This window comes from Carcharodon carcharias, chromosome 2 (genome assembly GCF_017639515.1).
Source record: "Carcharodon carcharias isolate sCarCar2 chromosome 2, sCarCar2.pri, whole genome shotgun sequence".
Classification (NCBI taxonomy): Eukaryota; Metazoa; Chordata; class Chondrichthyes; order Lamniformes; family Lamnidae; genus Carcharodon; species Carcharodon carcharias.
Window position 1 is genome coordinate 204,977,766 of NC_054468.1, and position 14,151 is coordinate 204,991,916.

The 14,151-nt window shown below is 38.1% G+C and overlaps 1 protein-coding gene across 4 annotated transcripts in view; it reads right to left on the reverse strand.

Moving 5' to 3' along the window:
• Window positions 1–14,151, reverse strand: part of ppm1ba (protein phosphatase, Mg2+/Mn2+ dependent, 1Ba) — a 137,031-nt gene that overhangs the window by 65,744 nt on the left and 57,136 nt on the right. For all 4 annotated transcript variants that reach the window (XM_041211742.1, XM_041211753.1, XM_041211733.1 and 1 more), the window contains exon 2: window positions 6,466–7,322. In XM_041211742.1, coding sequence (XP_041067676.1) covers window positions 6,466–7,311 — 846 coding nt within the window. In that variant the 5' untranslated portion in view covers window positions 7,312–7,322. The remainder of the gene's footprint in view (window positions 1–6,465; window positions 7,323–14,151) is intronic.

The following is a 14,151-nucleotide window of genomic DNA, read 5'->3' on the forward strand; positions in this document are numbered from 1 at the left end:
ATCTAATTCTGGAAAGTAGGTGGTTACCGGAGATCATACCGCCAATTATGTTGGTCTCCTGGAACAAGCCTGAAGAGGTGGGAGGGAATCTTGCCAGTTTTTCTAAATTAGGCCAAGATTTCTTTCACTGAGGAGACCGTGTTCCTGTGTAAAGCTGGGGTGCAATGCAATTAATGGTATTTCCAGGTTACATTAGTGTCAAACTTAAATGGTCCTGTTGGCCTTTCCCTGTCCTTTTTTCTTATATTTGCAGCCCTCCATATAGATGGCTAAAGGCCAGAATGCCACTCACACACATATATTCTGGTTGTACGAGCCATTCTGTACAGTAGCACAAGAAATCACTCAGAGTTTAACCAATCTCAACCTCAAAAGCACCCAGGCTGGTGCTTGTTGGGCCTACCCAATTGAGAGAATGGGCCACCCAAAATGAGTAGGCTAGCACATGAATGGAGAGTGCAGTCTCAGCAACAAATATGGATGAAAGAAAAGCAGAACATACAGCAATCTGATCAAGTGATGATCAGCCACATGCTGAAACTGGTGGTACTTCTGAAAAAAATCAAATACAAGCTAGCTCCTTGGTACAGCAATCCATCCAATAACCTTGCTGAGAAACAGCCCTAATTAACACAACCATCAGTATGTGGGATCCCTCTGCAAGCCGAACTAGCGCAGTGCCATGCAAACAGCCTCAGCCTTCATCATTTTCAATGCAAACACAATGTCCTAAAATGCCTGGATGTGCAATAAAGTCCTCCTGCAGGCATTGTGCAAAGTTAGTAAACCATAATTAAAAATGTACATTCTCAAAATATATGCATGAATATAACTCTAAACATAGCATTTCTTCATAAAATATCTGAACTTATCAATTTCAGAAAGTCTTCAAAAAAATATCCATATGAACGTACACTGCATATAATAGCTTGAAAACTCAATTTGAAAAAAACACCTGTTACCACAAAAATAAGGGATGAAAACCTAAAAATCCTAATCATAAACATCAGTGAGCATACGTGCTTCTCATTTCGGCTTCCTTTACAGTTTATATAAACTATATTTTGAGGATACTTACCAAGGATTTTGTGATAAACATTAAAAGAATCACCTATAAACACTTATGCATTTTGACGTTACATGGGGAACCCCAACCATATCGTGTTGCAATAGGATTTTGCAATCAATTTGGCAGTCTGCAATGCTAGAACACTTCAAGAACTTTGTGTTTATATGTAGTTTTAGGCTTCTGCCACTGGGAGGCTCCACAGAATTTTTTTTCCTTTCTCAAACTTCTCAGCCATTCTAATCTAAGCAAGAGGTCAAGTTAGTCTTTTAACATGCAAGTTACAACTTGAAAACAGGCCATTCAGCCCAACCAACCCATGTCATTGTTTACCCTCCACATGTGAAAACCTTTCTAAATCACATTAACCTCCCTGCACCTAGTCAACCTCTTTTTCTTTATCCATTTATCCAATCTAATTCTTGAATGTCGATAGTTTCCACTTCAAATTCTAAATCTCAAATCCAACAGCCTCACAACGTCAAAGAATTTCTCCTGCCTTCTGTTCTAAATCTCTCCTATTTAATCTTCTATGTATGGCCTCTCACTCTTGATTCGTTAACTGCTGGAAACAGTCTTCTACCTGCCTTATCTCACTCTTCTCAATTTTAAACACCATCATATTGCCTCATATTCAGCATTGTTTGAATGAAAAAAGGAACCACTATGTGAGTATACTATTTTTCAATTATTGGCATCTTAGAACCCTTCTAAAATATTAAATTATTTTGTAGCACCCTGGCCTTCTACAATTCCCCAGCTTTTTTTCAGCCATGTTAAGTCCTAGTAACTACAACCTACCCACCCAATTAACCCACACTAAGGCAAAAGCACATCCATTAAGAACATATCTGTAAATTCTCCCATCAAGCGCCATTCCTCGCTTACAGCACACTGTAGCTGGATAACAGACCCTACGCTTTTATAGGTACCAACACCACTCAAAACCTCAAAAACTTCCAATCCACACACAGGATTTTTTAAAAATAAGAAAACCGTCCATCTACCCTCAATGCAAACATCCAAACAAATCCCAGTAAATGCCCTTTTAAAAACAAATTCTGGAACTTTATTTTGAATTCTAAACTCTTTTATAAAAATTAAAAAAGCTCTAATGCTCTTTAAGTTATCTCCCTTTAAAAATTGCTCCTGATGTGCCCTTGAATTTAAAAATTACCTGTCATGCTACTTGTCTTTTTACAAATAACCCCATTCTACTTGTTCTCAATATGCTTTTTCATAGCTCTTGTTTTTTTTAAAAAAACTAATTCTGCTCTTTATTTTATAGTTCCAATTATTCTCCTCTCCCCCCACACACCCCCGCCCCAACGTAGTCCACTTTTCTAATATAAAAGTAAAAAAAACTGCGGAAGCTGGAAATCCAAAACAAAAACAAAAGTAAAAATACCTGGAAAAACTCAGCAGGTCTGACAGCATCTGCAGGGAGGAATACAGTTAACGTTTCAAGTCTGTATAACTCTTCAAAAGAACTAAGGGAAAAAAAGAGACTTTTCCCACTTTTCTTTCATTTCTTCTATTAACTCAGATAAGCTAACTATATTTCTTCAGTTCTGTTCAGCTACGCTCCCATTTCATTAAAACAATAGCCCAAAAGCAACACCATGGAAGATTGACTAAACACTATTAAATGTTAGAAATATCCCTGCAACAGCACAAACCACAGATCATAAACATATAGTCAAACTGGATAAAGGGATACAATTCAATGTTAACCCCTGGTTCCAAATAATCAAGGCTGTAAAAAGATTCTAGCAGTCAGTCAAAGGGGCATGCTCTTTAGCAGATAGATAGCCTTGTTATTTGCAAAGGGAAGCAAAGACAATTTATAATTTAATTTTAAAAAAGTTGCAGAAACAAGTGAATTATAAAATGACAAAGGCAAAATACTGCGGATGCTGGAAATCTGAAACAAAAACAAAAAGTGCTGGAAAAACTCAGCAGGTCCATACTCGAAACGTTAACTCTGTCTTTCTCTCCACAGGTGCTGCCAGACCCTGCTGAGTTTTTCCAGCATTTTTATTTATGAACAGAAGTTTAGCTGCACTGCAATAAGCCTGATACTTGGAGCCTCCAAATTTTGGCCTGTATGAATCATACAGCTGCATGGGGCTGAAAAAGTTGAGTTTAATGTTCCTTGAGCTGCAAAGTGAATCTGTGCCAAAGAGGAGTTTGGTGTTTGTGGACTGTAAAACAACAAAACAACTTGTATTTATATACCATCTTTAAGATAATGAAATGTCACAAGGCACCTCACAGGAGCATTATAAAGCATATATGACACTGAGCCAAATAAGGAGAGATAAGGTCAGGTGACCAAAATCTTGGTCAAAGAGGTAGGTTTTAAGGAGGAAAGCAAGGTCAAGAGGCAGAAGGGTGCAGGGGTGGAATTCCATAGTTTGGGGCCTAGGCAACTGGAAGCACAGCCACCGATTAAGAAGCAATTATAATTGGGAACTCTCAAGAAGCCAGAGTTACAGGTGGGCAGATATCTTGGAGGGCTGCAGGGTTGGAGGAGACTATAAAGATAGGGAGGGACCTGGCCATGGAGTGATTTGGAATCAAGGGTGAGAATTTTAAAATCAAAATGCTGCTTGACCAGGAGCCAAGCAAGTCAGCAAACTACATTGTTAGGGGAACAGGTCTTGCTGCTGTTAAGACACAGGCAACAGAGTTTTGGATGACCTCAAGTTTACAGAGGGTAGAATGGGTGGAGTGCATTGGAATGGTCAAGAAACAAGGACATAGATGAGGGTTTCAGCAGCAGATGAGCTGCTGAGTCGAACAATGTTACAGAGGCAGAAATAGATGGCTTTAGTGACGGCATGAATACAAGGTCGGAAGCTCACCTTGGGATCAAGCGTGACACCAAGGGTGCAAACAGACGGCTTAATCTCAGACTGTGCCAGGGAGATTGATGGGAGTCAGTAGTGAGGGAACAGAGACTAGAGCAAGAACTGAAAACAATGGCTTCAACCTTCCCAATGTTTAAAATGAGGAAATGAGGCTACATTTCATTAAAAAACTTTGCTCCACAAAACATCTTGCAGATATCAGAAAAATAGATAATGGAGGTTCTGCAGGCTGATTTCAAACCCAATTATTATTGATTATATCACATTCTGCTAAATATTTAAACTTGATTCCCACTCATCAGGCACAAATCACTGCAGATTTAAAGTATAAAGAATGCAGCTTGGAGACTAGTAGAGCCCCCAGTCTCCAGGGCTGGAAATTCTTATCTATCCTTTCAAATGTGTAGTGGTCCCAGGAGTTTTCCTACACATCAATCATATATTTTTCCTTAGGAAAAGAGAATTCAATACCTTTCGAGCAGTCTCCTAAGCTGCAGCCTTAAACGCACCAATTTTCCAGTAGTATTAGACCCATTCATGCAGTCAAATATCAGATAAAAACAGCAAACCCAAAATGAAGTGTTTTGCATCCTGGCTTTTTGAATAAGACCTCTAGCACAACTTGAACAGAACAACCTAACCAACAATTAATCGGAGTGTCTCATATTTGTAGGTCATCTGCAGCATCTTGATTCAATCAATCAATCACATGGAAAGACTGCACTGAGCCAAAACAGCACAAGAGTTGAAGAAATGACATAGTTAGTTGCTAAAAATAACCAAGTTCACCTGGTCTTGCAGGAAAGATTTTAGAAATTTGAAACAGCTGCTATGAAGTAGAACTCTCCCTGCAGTACAATGCAGCAAATGCTATTTGAATAAATGAAGTTTCATTTTCAATTAATTATAATTTCAGCTCTCTCTGGTCTCTAGCTTTGTGATGATGTGGGAAAGTATGTAATTATCTCCCCTTAAGATTTCCTCTGTGAAAGAAACGCCTGATTCAGGCAAGACGAAGAACAAGTCAGAAAAGTACCCAGCAAGTTCAAAGTTACACTTAGTTTGTGGTCTTTGTCTCCATTTTTAGTTTAAAGTTAAAGTGAAGAAAATGCTCTATTAAATGTTATCTGTGTATCTTTAGTGCAATGGAATATTTGGGTTATAAAACAGGTGTTTCTATGTTGTTGTACTTGACTTACAATCATCTTCCAGTTCAAACTGCACTCACGCTGATGTAGCTTTAACCTAAACACATACAAACATCTCCGTTTGTATCAAAATAATGTAGAAAATATTTGGAGGGACATTCTTGTGCTTCAGGTGAAAGATGACCTATGGAACATTTCTCCACCACTGACATTTGTATCAATTTCAAACAACGCCAGAGTAGGTACAGCAATGGATGGGTTGTAGCAATCTACTCAGCTGGTAGCACTCTCACCTCTGAGTCAGAAGATTGTGGATTAAAAGTTCCAATCCAGAGAATTGAGCACAAAAATCTAGGCTGACACTCCAGTATAGTACTAAGAGAGTGCTGGCACAGTTGGAGATCCATCTTTCAGATGAGACATTAACCTGGCTGCTCTCTCGAGTGAAAGGTGCAATGGCATTATTTCAAAGAAAAGTCATCCCTGGTATCCTGGCCAACAATTATGCCTCAAATCAACATAATTATAACAGATCATCTGGTCATTATTATTTGCTGCAGCTTGTAGTATAAACTGTTGTTGACTTTACTGTTGGCAATCTTGTGATCTATCCTGATGAGTGCAAGACGAAAAGCTTGGACAGCATGTCTCTTTTTTCAGAAATACGCAAGTACTGTATTATCAAGTATTCTGGCTGATTTTCTCCTACCTAGTCCAATTGTGCTGTACATGAGTTGGAGTATTTATCCATGAGCTACTAAGGAGTTCTCATACTAATAGTTGATTTCAAAGTACTGAATGCATGTTACTAGATAACATTTGTTATAAAGTTAGGATATTAAGCTTATCCTTTCTCTTCTGAATAAATAGGTAACTGCTCCCAGGCTTCTGACAAAAGCATGCTGGGTGCTTTGGAAAGGGCATAAATGCAGATATAACCAACCTCTAGTTTTCTCTAACAGTGTGGAGAAATAAATAACCTCGACTTTGTGTCCTATGAATAGATCAGTGAAGAATTTTTTTTAAAAGTTCAATCAATATATTACATGTGCAAATCTAGCAACCTACCCACTTTACATTGCTCTGCAGTTAAAGAGCCTGATATATACTGTGTACAAATACTAATCATAAACAAAACCAGGCATTTCAATATGAAAGATCATAATGGGTTAATTGTAAAACATTGAATATACTAGGTGTTTGTTTCACAAATACTTAGCAATGACACAATGCACATTAGAGAAGTTCATGTTGAGTCCATTTTCTTTCAAAGGCTAAAATCAATAATTCAATTGCGCATTAAAATCCAATCCATATCACATTAACTCAAGTTTGGTTAACTCAAAACAATCCATAACAAAATACATATATTAACTACCTTGTGTAAGCAGGTGTCCACCACCCAGTTGCAGACTTTTTCAAGGTCATCCGTTATCTCTAGTCTAGATCTAGCGAACTCACAGAGCTCCTCATTGGACATCACATCCCAAATGCCATCACATGCCAGTATAATAAACTCATCTTCTTCTGCTCTAAGAATCTCATACACTTCAGGCTCTGGAGACACCAGTTGCTCTGTAGGCCCCTTCCCATCGACACACTTGTAATCATAGTCCCCCAGTGCTCGTGACACAGCTAGTGATCCATTAACTCGCTGTATCATTACACTGCCCCCTGCATTCTGGATTCGCTCTTTCTCCCTTGGGTTGCAAGGCTTATGATCCTGTGTTGAAAAGCAAAGTTGTGCATTTCTGTACAGAACAGCTCTTGAATCGCCACAGTTGATAAAGTATGTGTGCTCTGGGGAGATCATGACTGCTACAGCTGTTGACCCACTCCTGTCCATGCCATTTCTCAGCTCTGAAAAATTACGCATGTACTCATCAATTTTCAAAAATCCAGTTCTGATACCACTCTTGACATGTTCTATGGTAGGTTCAATGGGATACCCAGGCACATTTGTGCCTCTGAAGTCTTCATTACTTGTTATGTGTTCAAGTAAGTGCTTTGAGCAGTAGTTTGCCACACGAGAGCCTGCATGACCATCATACACTGCGAAGAAGGACCATGTGTCCAAGCCTTGAGGAATGCCAACAATAGCTGTGTGAGCATCTTCCATCTCCACTCTCCAACCCTGCATGCTGCTAAGGCCATAACGCAAGTCATTCCCTGCACCATGTGCATTATGTTTCTCTGTTTTTGGTTTATCCAAAAATGCACCCATTTTTCACTTTCCTGAAAGAAAACAAGAGACACACAGGTAACAAATTATATGGAACATCAAAATCATGAACAAACTTTCAGTGGGAAAATACAGCACAAACCCAAAGGGTAAAAAACATTTAATGTTAACTTTGCATTATTCTCTATCAGTAAATAGAAAATCTCTTCCATGACAAACAAGATCCAATGCTCTCGCCTAATTTCCAAACAGAGGAAAAATCAGCATTGTTTGCAAATGAAATCTTTGAGGTTCATGCAAATCCAAACAGCAAGACATACTAACCTTGCAAGCTACCAACTACCCATAATCGTTATTAAATACAGAACATTATTCTTGTAAAGAGCATTTAATTTTCACACACTATTTTAAATACCACAATCTGATTTTATGTCAAGAAGTGAAAAAGAGCAAGATTAAATATTTTGATATCACTGCCTGAAAAACTTAATTTGCACAAGTACAGTATTAGCATAGATTGAGCTTTAATGGGTTAAACAGTACTTTCCTTTCAGGAATTCTTTTGACTTAACTCTGCAAAGCCAGTTGATGTTATGGGGTCGCTACCTGCATTCTCATCCGAACTACAATAAATAACATTCCTAGTCTCCTTTTTGACATACCTTATCAGGCCCACATGTAAAAGATCGCACACAATGTTCACAAATTCTTAGTGCACAAAGAAAAAGAGTTCCATTAAATATATGCTATAAAGTAGGAATTTCTAAACTATTATCATCTACCATTAAAGTAACTACCAGTGCTGCACAATATGAACAAAACGCTTACTGTCAAGAACCAACAAAAAGAAAATCATATATTATCTTACAAAATTCTCTTGATATGCTTTAAAACTAAAGCAAGCAAATGAAAAAATGTTCCTCTTCTCCCCTTTAGTTGTGTAAAGGTGGTCAGATTTTCATATTGTGCAATACATTTAAACTTCAAATATTTGGTATAAAACGTCCTCTAATTTATTACTATATGAGTTGGATTTACAGGAATAAACTGACATAAGGTTCATAACTCATAGGTCCATCATAAAACTGGCATCTTGTAAACCACTACTCCAGAAGTATAAGCATAACTAACAAGGGGAAGGATATTTTTTACCCTAAGTAAAAACAGATCTTTGCTCAGGAATGACCCAAACTGATTTTAGGTGACAGTATAATCATGTAAGACAAGACCATAATTGTGATTATTATTGATGGTTACCATTGACCAGAAACTGAACTGGACTAGTCATATAAATGCTGTGACTACAAGAATAGGTCAGAGACTAGGAATCCCATGGCAAGCAACTCACCTCCTGAATCCCCAAAGCCTGTCCACCATCTACAAGGCAAAGTCAGGAGTATGATGGAATACTCCCCACTTGCCTAGACGAATGCAGCTCCAACAACACTCAAGAAACATGACGCCATCCAGGACAAAGCAGCCCATTTGATGGGCACTCCACCCACAAACATCCTCTAACATCGACGCACAGCAGCAGCAGTGTACACCAACTACAAGAGGCACTGCAGGAACTCACCAAGGCTTCTAGACAGCACCTTCCAAATCCACGACCACTACCATCCAGAACGATAAGGACAGCAGATGCATGGGAACACCACCACCTGCAAGTTCCCCTCCAAACCACACACCATCCTGACTTGGAACTATATCGCCATCCCTTCACTGTCCTGGAACTCCCTCCCTAACAGCACTGTGGGTGTACCTACACTACAGGGACTGTAGCAGCTCAAGGCAACAGCTCATCACCTCCTTCTCAAGGACAATTAGGGATGGGCAATAAATGTTGGCCTAGCCAGCGACACCCACATCCCATGAATAATAAAAAAGCTGGACCAGGTTAAAGGTAGAATATCAATTGTGGAAAACATCAGCTACCAAATGCCAGAAATTTGTTTAAAAAATGTTACTGGAATTTTAATAATTTTACTAAATCTAAAACATTGAGTTCTATGCTTCATGACTCCTGTGCATAGTGAAGAAACAATTCCCATGTACAATATGGGGTATGTAAAAATAACTTTAAACAGCAGTGATCATTTACCTAATTCAGGAAAAACAGAATTGTACAAAATATACAAAATTGTGATAATTTAATCAATCTGGATGACAAACAAATGAAATAATATTGCCATTGTTTCTACTGACAAATATCACAATAAGTAGAGAATGAAGAGTGACAGAAGGAGGGGCAAGATAGCACAACACACACAAACAAATGCACTGGGACAAGACACACAGACGTGTGCAAAAACAGAACCCAAGATACACACACGCATATAAACATGAAGGCAAAGATGAGGAAAAAGAGGTCTCAAATGCCCCTGGGTTCTAAACTAACATGGGTCTGAAAACAATAATCTGTCTCAAGTGCTGTTTACCCTGGCAAGCCAAAGAGGAGCCAAATCCTCAAAACACAAATTAGACCAGTGGAGAGGTGGCCAGCCATTTTTCCAAAGAAAATCAGTCACTTCAATCTTACCTCGGCTATTTGTGTACACACCTTTGAATCATGGATCAAGTTGTACATCCTGTCAGCATGTAAGGGCTTAAGAAAAAAGGAGTGTGCATACATAAGTATCTTTAGGCTGCAATACTCAGTATAGAACCTCAACTTAAAATTAACTAAGCATTTAAAATATCAGCTGTCCAGCTGGGCTACACCATAGCAATGCTTCTTGTTCGCATCTCAATTTTCTTAGAATTTTCTGGACTCCATAAATACCAGAAAAGAACAGTGCCCTGTTATTTCCAATATCAAACTAAATGAAACTTCTGAAATGACATTGTAACAATCTGAAATTATCTTGGGTAGTAATGGGAAAAGACAGTGTTAATCCTTGCTTGTTCACCTAAGCTAGGGCAACAGATGCACAATATAATTGGCATAACATTCAAGTTCATTAAAGAGAAATACATGCACCCATGTTTTCCACTTCAAGTCACAATCCAACAAAGCATCTAAGAACATTAGTTGAGGACAAAGTAAAGTTTCCTTTAATGGACTGGACATTAAGAGAAATTGCTGACATCCCATGCTTGTGCATAAAGGAGAGCTCCTTCCGCATGATACTGCCATCACCCAGGTAGCTGTACTTTAGGTGTACTCTTTTAGAATAAAAGAAGCAAGCAATGAAATATCAGGTAAGGCAAAGCAAGGGAAAAATTACTTAAATTGGAACAGGCAAGATAGAGGCACATTGCCAGAAAGCAGGAGGAAAAGAAATAGGAAGGTCTGAAATAACCAGTCAGTCAGCAGGAGGCTAAAGTTGAGAGGGGGAAGAGGCGGGAACAGAACGATGTTAGCAACAATGCATGTGGAGTATCACTTGGGAAAAAGCACACACAAAAAAGATTAAAATAGATGTGCATGTAACATGCAAATGACTGTTACCAATGCATGCCCAATTATCAATTATTCATTTTTTAATTTACTAATTCTGTATAATATCTCATCAGTAAATAGTAACCCATTAGTTTGACCTGGAGTATAACAGTGCGCCATCTTCTACTTTTCAGCGTAGATAAGGAAACTTGGCAGGCATCCTCTTTAGTTTCCAATAAAACATACCAAGTCAAGGACGAAGTGTCAGTCCCAAAAGACTAACCTGCTCACAGCAGTACTGTGTTACCATTTCTCAACAATTTTAATCACAGCACTTCAGCACAAATTTGTCTGAAAATACAGTATGATCTGAGTGAATTGGGAAATGTGTTATATCACTTCCACCAATGTAGTATTATGAGTGTTGGACTGTAAACAGTAATTGGTTGAAAAGTCATCATTGGTTTAACAAAACATTGCATTATTAAATTATAAACATCATAAAAGGACAATTCATTATGAAATTCATCGATCTACAATAGTAATGGAAAATTTTTTTTTCATTTCTCCCACTAATGCAAATATAACATGAACCAGTACCACATTAGATTCAAACCCCAGTAAGTAACATCTCAAATGACTTAGTATTTAAATAATTTTGAAAGATTTTTAAGAAGCTGAAGTGCTACCTCCTCGACTCAGTCACTGCTGGTGTTTATTTGTTTTATGAAATAAAAGACTAACTTTATTTGAAAAAATAGATATTTCAGCTGGTCAGTGCAAGTCACTGTACTTATGACCTTTCTCAAACACAACAGTAGAGAAAGTTACAAAATTTGGGGTATAGGGGCCAGTATTCATGACTGATGGGAGAGTTTTGAGAGACTGATTTGTAATACTTTTTTCATTAAATGATTTTGAACCAAGCAACTCAATTTATATACCTCACCTGCAGGAGGATAGCCTTCTCCATTCTTCGCCACTAAAATAGTAGTAGAGCACCTATTAAAAGAGTGATGATGTAACCTCACAGGAAGCTTGAAATGGTCTCTCGACATCCATAATCCAGTACTGTACTGCCTGCCGCCAAGTTATTTCTAGCATTTTAACATTATGATCCGGTTCCAGAACTTAGCATATTTAAAACCAAAAAACTATTTAAGTATACTTTATATTGCCAAATTTAACTTTTTTTTTTGAAATATAATTGTTCAACTCCTTCTACAGTCACTCCCCAGAGCTTGAGCAGGAAGTCTAGGCTGGTGATACAGCGCAGCATGAACACGACTAAATTAGATGTTAAATCGAAGATCCATCTGCCTGTTCAGGTAAACATAAAAAATCCCAGAGCGCTATTCAAAGAGGTAGAGGTAGGGAGATTTCCCAGTGAGGGATAAATGCTATCCCACATGTGCTGGTGTGGATTTTGCTATTTACAAAGTCACTTCAAAAGTACTTTGGTGGTTTTGAAACACTTTGGGTGACCCTGAGGATGCAAAAGGAACTTTAAAAATCAAAGTCTATTCTTCCCAACACCACCTTCCTTCTGCCACAAGAAGAACAGCAAACAATTAATGAACTGTAGCAATTCATCCAAACACGTGGAGAAGCAACAGGCAGGAGACAAGCTGCCCACTTTCCATGAGAGAACAGGTTAAAGATGCAGTGACTACTTGACAGTACACTCAAGGTAGTTGAGAACCGTACATCTGAAGCCACATCCAACTATCATGTACCACAATGTTCAAATGCAGGACCACATCCATGAATATACTTCAAATCAGAGGCATCCTCTTGAATTCATACCTGATTTGCATTTTTACTCCAAGCTCTAAGTTAGTGAAGAGGACCCCTGACTTATGATTCTTACGATGCTTTATTCCTGAGTAAACTGTTGTAGCATGGCAGTATTATAATACCATTTTATTATTCATTTAAATAGAAAATAATGAGAAAGACAATTTTAAAAATAACTGTAGATGGGCGAATGAAAACAATTGACTTCACAAAACTGCAAGCAATATCCTCTACAGACTAGCTATTACTATTTTTGGAACTTTGTCCCTTGTGAATTATTGGGTCACCATGAAGAACTACTGAGGGCATTTCTGTTTGCTTGGACATATCCTTACATTTACAAGTTAATATTGAATTTAAAATACTTGAAAATAATAAAAATGAAGCACTTTACTTAACTGCAACACCATCCCACCATCCCTCATGGTTACATTTTCTTCACCAGCCCAATTTCTCATCCATTCCAACCCCACCACCACACCCACTTTCCTTGGTTACTCTCAAAATCAGTTTTTTGACATTTATTTCTCTTTTTGGTTTCTCCTTTCTCTGCCCTGCAACAACCGCACCGGGGTCTTCTAGCTGTTTAATTCTGGCATGCAACAAATTGTATTCTATGTCCCAAGATTAAAAGAAAACAAATAAAACAACACTGCGCTGACAAATCACATTAAAAATTGGCAAAACTTTTGTCCACTGTCACTTTGGGGTTGAAGTAACACACTCAAACCTTAACAACTGATACGGGCACAGGAAAGGGACAGACTTTAAGCAGGGCTGAGGTCATCATTTCCCACTTGGTTGCTGCCTTTTCACTGTGTTCCCAGCACCTGACAAGTTACCAAGTTGAACATTCTTTCAACAAAATGAATGCGGCTTGACAAATAAAAAGGTTGCTGAATCAGCAGTTTCGCCAATTACGCTGTCTTTTGTGACCCATAAGACCCAAGTACCTTCAGCTACTTGGAGACTTGCTCTTGGCCTCTCCATTCCCAATTGCCCTCTTTCCTCATCAGAGGAAAGTGTCAACGTGACACCCTAACTATCAAATGTCTTTTGCACTTCAAATCAAAAGGCGGTGAATAAAAAGCCACAAAAAAGATTGAAACATCATATGAACAATGTCAATGCATCACTCCTTGAACAGGGAAGATGCTCGTGAGACTTCTGTCAACTGTCAGATCACAAAACTCAACATTAGCATGATATTCTCACGATAAATGCAATCTCTTGAATTCCATTCAGTATAGCAGCTAATTTGACTTTCCTCTATGCACGATGTATCCATAACGTTGATCTATAAGCTGATCATTACAACAGTTTTGCACCGTATACTTGAACAGCAAAAAGAGGACAGAATATGTGTGCTAATGGTATGGAATCAAGGCCAGCACAAGATGAAGAGTGCAGTACTTAGACTATGAAGCATCATTGCTAACACCAAATGCACACTAAAATTTTTGAAGTCCTTTTGCTATTTATACTCCAGAGTCAGATTACAATGTTTTTGGTAAAGATCGAACAGAATGTACTTTAAACATATCTTTGAATATAATTAACATTTCTACACTATTGCCTTAATATTAAAAGAAAAAGATGCAATTGATTCAGTAAATTTCGGACCAGTTCGACTACAAATATATGAATCGTGTGTATGTTCTTTCGAGGCATTTATATACTTATGAAATTACAAAGTTTCAATA